General features: G+C 51.9%; 1 protein-coding gene across 17 annotated transcripts in view; it reads right to left on the bottom strand.

Moving 5' to 3' along the window:
- The window catches only part of PURA (purine rich element binding protein A), a 29,894-nt gene extending 23,004 nt beyond the window's left edge, over positions 1–6,890 (bottom strand). For 16 of the 17 annotated variants that reach the window (XR_006292591.1, XR_006292595.1, XR_006292596.1 and 13 more), the window contains exons 1-2: positions 6,321–6,549; positions 1–157 (exon numbers count right to left, since the gene is read on the bottom strand). The exon at positions 1–157 is cut by the window's left edge. Coding sequence is in view for 1 of the 17 variants with exons in the window: in XM_037906159.2 (XP_037762087.1) it covers positions 1–28 (28 nt within the window). In the remaining 16 variants the exon portion in view is untranslated. Of the gene's footprint in view, positions 158–6,320 lie in introns of all 17 variants that reach the window. The other variant, XR_006292601.1, reaches the window with a different exon arrangement.
- Positions 6,891–7,452: the final 562 nt, after the last annotated feature.

Below are 7,452 nucleotides of genomic sequence, written 5' to 3'. Positions count from 1 at the left end.
GCTCGCTGCCACTGTCTCTGTCCGCCATGATGCTGCCCGCCCTGCGCCCGGCCGCCCGTCCGCTGCCGCCTCCGCCTGCCGCTTCCCTGCTCCGCCCGCCGCCGCCGCCGCCGCTGCTGCAACCCCCACAGCCACCAGCCGGCCGCTCTCGCGAGATCTGCGGGAGAGAGAGGAGAGAGCGGGTAACACGGCAGAGAGAGGCGTACAGTACGGGGCGCCCTACTGTACAGGAGGCAGCGCCGCGCCGGACGGACAGACAGACAGACCGGCCCCCCCCTTCCCCTCCTCCACGGCGCGCTGCCCCCGGCCCCGCCCCCCGCGCGCGCAGGGCTCCGCTGCATCCCCAGCCGGCCCCCCTCCCGGCGCTTGCACACCAGCCCCAGCCTGCTCCCCCGGGGCACGCAGCTCCAGCAGCTCGGGCCCCTTCCCCGAAGAAGGGAACACAGTTAAAAGTCTCCCCCATCCCACCCCAAAACACAGCAGGATCGTGGCCAGCTCGCCCCCCGAGCTTTGGCGCAAGTGAAAGAAGGGGCAGGGACTGCAGATCAATCCCCACAAGCCGCCTCGTCCTCTAGTTTTTAAAAGCTGCCTTTAAAAATAACTCCACATAAATCATTGCAAGCCGCCTCGTCCTCGAGCTTTAAAAGCGGCCTTTAAAAATGACGGCAATGCCACTCGTTGGCAGAGCCCTGTAAAATGCAATGAACGACCAGGAGGACAGTTACCTTCAGATAAGTTTGCTCAGGTAACAGGAGAAGCTGGGCTATTCCTAGCATGACAGGGGGAGAGCACAGTATCTCAACACGGTGCTCAAGCCCTGGCATAACGATCATGGCGAGAAAATGCACAATAGCTGGCCCTGCGGGTCCCCTGGATAACATCATGTACCAAAATAACCGTCCCTGTGTTTTCTGAAGGTATACTACTCCGGTGATGGAACCAAACGCATTCGCCCAGAGTGGAAAGACATTGCTAAATTATCCCTGCACATTAGATCTGCTGTGACCTTTTGAGATGATCCAGTTTTTCCATTCATTGCAGAACCCCCCGCCCCCAACACTAAATACCACACGCTAACCCCCTGCAAAAGCAGACACCCACATACACAACCGCACAGTAGCACAGATCAGAACGGGGCTGGAACTGTGGTTTCTATTAACTCATTTCTAACCTTTGTTTGGAGAGGGTTAAATACATATTGAGTTGAATTATAAAAGTGACTGTTCCCCCAGCCCCTTCTCCCCACGGCTGCAGGGATCCAGGAAAAGGAACCTGCCTGGGAGCTTCATCTCCTCTCAGATTCGGGACCGAGCTCCCGGGGCAGGTCTGAATAGACACCCCGCTCTGGAAGTGGCAGTTATTCGGGGTTTGAGAGAGAAGTGACTCAGTGTCAGGCCCCAGACAGCCACAGATGAGAAATCAGAAGGGAGGGTCCCAAAGGAGGGAAGAAAATTCATCGCGTAAATATGCCCGGCATTTCCAGGGAAATTTCCCAGGCTGGCTAGGGCTGACTCCGATCTGAGGAATCAGCAGGCTTGAAACACCCCCCAGGAGGCTCAGCTGTGGGGTGGGGGGGACGGACTTGAAAAAGTCAGCAGGCAGTCTGGCTGCTGTCCCCTTGAAAAAGAAAAGAGCTAGCAGGTCACCCCGCTGCCCCCCTGCAAAGCGGCCCGCGGGCCTGGCGAGGACGCAGCAGGCACAGTGTTGTGTGCAGGGCGACCTGGGAAGGGGCTTCCTGGACGGCGGGGTTGGGAGGACAGGAAAGCGGATGAAAGCGTCCTTGGCCTAGGGTGTGAGGGGGCCCGAGCGGGGGGAAGGGAAGATTCCCCTGGCCTCAGAACAGAGCTCGCGGAGCCCCTGGGGACACCCAGAGCCTCAGTCATGGCCTTAGCCGATTTTAGCCAAGCTCCAGTTGCATTGCCAAGCGCTGGGTGTGCCCAGCAGCCCTGCCCTCCCGCCGCCCTCAGCCGGGCAAGGGAAGGGGTGCCCGGACCTAGGGACTTTACCTGTCCGGCCACAGATGTCACTCCCGTCCGACGCGCCCCTCCGCCCCTCGCACGCACCGGTCTGCCCGGCAAGGCTGGCGGGGCATCGGGGGACCTCCCCGCTGGGACCCGACGGACCAAACTGGCTGCAGTGAGGGCGAGCGGGGTCCCCAGCAGGGCGCGGGGGGGGGAGGGAACATTTCGCTGTACCAAGGAACCCAAGGCAGCTGCGTGGAACTGGCGCGGTAGAGGCAAGAGCCCGGCTCAGGGCGCCTTCTCCAGAGCCCCCTCCTCGCACCACCCCCAGAGCCGGGCACTGCCCTCGAGCGGGCTAGAGCGGCCGCCCCACGCCCAGGGGGCTCCGCAGGGACAGCTCCTTACCCCGCTGCTCTGCCCTTGATCGCCCCTCGCCAGCACCCGCTGCCCCTGCTCCAATGGCTCATCCTCCCCCCACTCCCACCCTCTTCCCCTTGGGTCCACTGCCTCATCCCCATGGCCCATCCTCCTCCCGCCCAGAGCCCCTCGGCGGGGCAGGCAGTCTGGCTACTGCTCCCAAGCCGATCGGGGCTCCCTTTCCCTTGCTGTAGCTCCCAGAGCACCCACCCCCAGAAGGAACAGGCTCTCGCCTGACCAGCCGTGTTAGCTCGGCTACCCGAAGCAAAATTCCGAGTCCAGGGGCAGCAGGAAACGTACAGAGAGTGGCATTAGTTCTGACACTGGCAGGGGGTGGCGACTGGGGCTAAGGAGGCAGGAGAAAAAGTCAAACCGGAGTGGCGCTGGCGGGGGGGGGCATTATTCGATGTGACCCCCCTGAACTCTGTGACAGATCCAACCCCAAAGTCCAGCTCCCCAGGACTTGGTGTTCACAAGCCGTCCTGACCCAGACCAAACCCTGCTTTCTAAAACCTCTCCCCAGCTTCTTCCCAAGGCGGCGAGAGGTCTGCGGAAGGAGGGGAAGCTCCAGGGGATGTCTAGAGTCGGTCGGCTTCCCAAGGAACGCCCTGCACACTCCTTCTAGCGGGGCATTCACGCGCCCCTCGGTGTCCTCCACTTCTACAGCGACTTCATTTGCTAAGGGAAAGCATTAGAAGAGAAAACCAAGGATCGGGATCGCTTGCCACGTCCCATCATTCTAACCGAGGACCTGAACAAGATTTGCTTTTTAAGGGCTAAATCCGAACCCAAATATTTATGCTCGGTAAAAGAGATAAAGGGGAAATGCACAATTAATAAAAAAGATATTTTCCTCTGTGGTAAGTGATCTAACCTAGCAAGGGAATCCTTAATAGCCAGCCAGTGCCCTCTCATGTGTCTGCAGCATCTGCAGCCCACCCCACTACCTACACCGGAATTTGAGCTTCTCTTTACTATTCCCGTTTTGTTCGTCTGTGAAGGAAATGTACCATTGTTACATTCTCTTCCCCCCCAGGTATGGTCAATGCACAGCTACAGAGACAAATTTTAAAAGCAAGATTTCAATTATGTCTTTCCCCTTGTACTCTCCTATAAACACACCGAATTAGAGGAGAAACATTCGAAAAGCAGTTCGACACCAGTACTTACGGCTTGTTAGCTGTGGGGGACAGCCTGGAAAAAGGGATACGCACAGCACCAGGTCAATTTAAAGAGTTTGACTAATTTGAAACGAAAATTTTAGTTTTTAGATCTGTTGGAAAAGCAAAATTGTATCGAACAATTATCTTAAATTATAGCATCTAACCAGCTTCTAGAAACCAGATTTATCCTCATAGGTTTTAGACAAGACATTTAAATGCGCCTTCGAATTACAAACTGAAAACATCCATCTGCCAGTCTAAACAACCAGATTTTAAGAAACATAATTCTGAACTTTTGAAACCATTTTTATTTCCATCTTTTGTACTTTTAAAACTAATCTCACCAGGAATATCACAAAGCGATCTAAACCCTCTAAACTATTTGGAAGTTAGTTCACCGGAATCCAGACTACAGAAACGGAACGGATTCATTTTAATTCCAAAGTGACGTTTTTAAAATTTGCTGTTTTGCCCTTAGGTTTCCGATCGTGACAATTTTTAAAGAATGACCGTTTTCATGACTGTTGATCGAGTTTTTGCAAGGAAAAATGTTTTTTATTTAAACTTCAGAAAGATATAGCAGCCATTGTTAAAGATTCGAATCGAAATTTATAAAATTTAAGTACAAAATATCCTATTTACACGACAGCTGTGGGAGACAACTAATCAGCAAATCAAATGTAGGGAGTACAAAAACTAATCTGTGTATGTTCCAAACAAATTCTTAGATGTAAGCAATAATTAATAGAGAAGAGAAAATGAAGGGAAAACGAAAAATAATTGAAAATGTGTCCAACACTAACACCAAATTTTAAAAAAGCTCAATACAAGCGTTTTCGTTAAAATGTATTAACATGTTTGGGAAAATATTTAATATTTTGTTTTTAATCAATATATTTCGTTTAATTAGCCTGATTAAAATTAACTTGCAAGACAACTGCTGTTAAGAAGTTGCATGAATGGATCAGGTGAACTTCTTTTAAAGGCTGTTTTTTTTCCTGAGAAACTGAACAAGTTTCACTGAAAACACAGATCGCAAAACTTTACACTCCAATTCTCTCTGAATGTGAAAATGATGGAAGTTCTGAAGTCAAAAAGACAATTTAATATAAGTGCATCAAACCAACAACTGCTACTTTGAAACATCTACAGAATATTCAAGAAAGCTTAAAGCCAGAATGTTTCCATTATCTCTAGTTTCTACCAGTCCCTCTGTGAGGGAATACAGTGACGAAATAATGTCACATCCACCTTATTCAAATTCAGAAACACTCTAGCATTTAATTTGTACTACTTCAACATGAATCATGCTTTTACTAATAATTAATCTTGTAGCTATTTTATCATTTAACAATATATTGTTTGTAACATTTAAAAATCACAAAAAGTAAACTGTGAAAGAATGAGCAAGCTACAATTTAACAATATTTTTCTTATGTAATTGCTTTAATACTAATTAATACATTTTGATAAAAAACACAGAACACAAGAATCCCAGACTGAGAACAGATATAGTAAATTAGATTTTAAAAACTGAGACAAATGGATTCAATTCATGATATCTGCTCTACCTTGGTGTAGACTGAATGGGACAGGAGCGAAATCTTTAATAAACGTTAATACAGAACAACTGAATCTCAAAAAAAGTACTTAAGTAATTTGTTTTATTCTTAAAAAAAAAAAACCATCAAAACTGAGAGACAATAGAGTCAAATCCTGCTTCTTAGCATAACCCTGGTGTACACTGAATGGAGTAGAACCAGAATCTTTCACAAGACAGATATACACCCAGCTATATTCTCCACACTCTTCTTCAGATCTTACAGTTGTTTAAAAGGATTTGCTGATCCCTGGTGAACTTTAGAATCATCAGCAACTCTTTTTCATACCCGAAATCAATACATCAATTGCTATGCACTCTAGAGAGAGCTGAAAATGATCCAGTTTGTAAGAATAAAGAGAAAGATAAGAAGCCATAAGGAGAAGTAACCACAGTCACCATAGGTTGCTATAAAATAAAATATAGGCTCAGTGAACCCACACAAGGCTCTGCACCCTTGGATATTTGAGACTATCAGAATCCCCCAAAAAAACCAGGCACTTCCGTCCCTCTGGCGGCCTGGGGGAGAGAACTGAGTTCGATATTTAAAATTCTGACAGTGAAGCCCTGGAAGTGGGGAACAGTTGATTTCTAAAAGCCAAACTCCTGAGACTGAAGAGAATCCCACCTAAAACATGACGACCTCACAACAAACAAAAAAAGACACCCCCACCCATCCCAATAAAGCAATACTATAATTTTCGGGGGAAGGAGGAGGAAAATGCAGGGCCCGATGCTGCTAAAAGGCTTTGCCTTCATAAGATCCTGAACCATCCGACTGCCATGCAACTGATTAAAGAAAAACAAATTAATGTCCTTTAGTTACACCGCAAGATTTAGATGGGGGCGAGGGGGGGGAAGCGGGGAAACCCACAGCTGTGTGGGCTTTACACTTTTATACCCGCAGACATTCAACATGTCAGGGTGATGGGCTCATTTTATTTTCAGACTATTTGCCCGCTGGCCTTGTTGATGTTCTAGTCTATTATTAATAATCATTATTTTCAATAGGGCTGATACACTAAGTGCCATCTGCGATTCCCCCCGGGTTGTGTCTGCTTCGCTGGGGGAGGGGGCCGAACAAATCAGTGGCAGCCAAAGTCAGCCCCGACCCAGAGATTACTACTACAGCGGCCCCGGGAAGCGGCGGACATCCCCGGGCGGCGGGCGCAGGCTTACCGGGGCTCGAAGTTCACATGGAGCGGGTGAAGGGGACGCGGGGCTGCGGCGCGCTGGCCCCGGCGGCAGGTGAGCGCACCTGCCCCGCGCGGGAGCTGCCGGGGGCAGGAAGGCGGCTGGCTGCGGCGGAGCAGCAGAGCAGGCCCGGCCAGAGCCCGCCGCTCGCAGCGCACGCACAGCCCCGGCGCTCGGCTCGGCTCTCCCCGCAGACGGCGAGTCGTGGCAGCCCGGCGTCGGCACGTAACCCGGCGCTCCGTACTTGACACCGCTGCCGTCAGTGCGCCTCCCCCCTGGCTAGCCCCCCTCTGCGGCTCGCCGCGCCGGGCTGCGCGGCTGCAGGGAGGGTGGCGGGCCGGGTGCCCCGGGCAGGGGCGGATGGGCCCAGCCTGCCCGCCCGCTCGCAGCGGGGCGAAGATCCGCGGGGGAAGTGCGCCGCCGCCTCCTTCCCGCAGCGCGGAGAGCTCGGCCCGGGCTCGCCCGGCCCAGGCAGCAGGTACGGCCCGCGCCCCGGCTGCCGGAGGAGAGCGCGCCCCGCGAGCCCTGGCTTCTGGGCGAGCGCGGGTTGTTAACGGCAACGGCACCTCCCCGGCTCGCCACCAGAAGGCGACAGGCCCCTCGGTGCACAGCGCCCCTGGCCCCTCGGCCTGCACAGGGGAGGGCGGCCTAGCGCCTCGGGCACTCAGGCTGAGCCCCTCTCACCCCCAGGAGACGGCGTTGCACACTCAGATTGTGCCCTAGGCCGAGTTGCACACTTAGAGTGCACCCCTCTCACCCACGCTGTGCCCACCTCACCCGTACATGACAGTGAAGTGCACACACCTTATTATGCTTTACTCACCTCAGTGCTAAGTAGAAATACAAGCACACTCAATTCCACCTAGTATCCTTACCCCCTGTACCCTAGTGCAGGGCAAAGAACCCTAAATCTCCCATCAAGGCCTAATCCAACTCCCACGGAAGTAAAGGAGTCTCATTGGCTTCACTGGGAATTGGATCAGGCCCTCAAAGTGCCAAGAATGTGAAAATAACATGGAGGAGGGATATAGTCATAGAGTTTATGGCTAGAAGGGACCATCTGAACATCTAGGTTTCCTATTCATCCATTGTCATTAACTTCCAGATCTGATTGACT

The sequence above is a fragment of the Chelonia mydas genome, chromosome 8, assembly GCF_015237465.2.
Source record: "Chelonia mydas isolate rCheMyd1 chromosome 8, rCheMyd1.pri.v2, whole genome shotgun sequence".
Taxonomy (NCBI): Eukaryota; Metazoa; Chordata; order Testudines; family Cheloniidae; genus Chelonia; species Chelonia mydas.
Note: the sequence above shows the minus strand (reverse complement) of the source record. Positions and strands in the feature narration are given on the sequence as shown.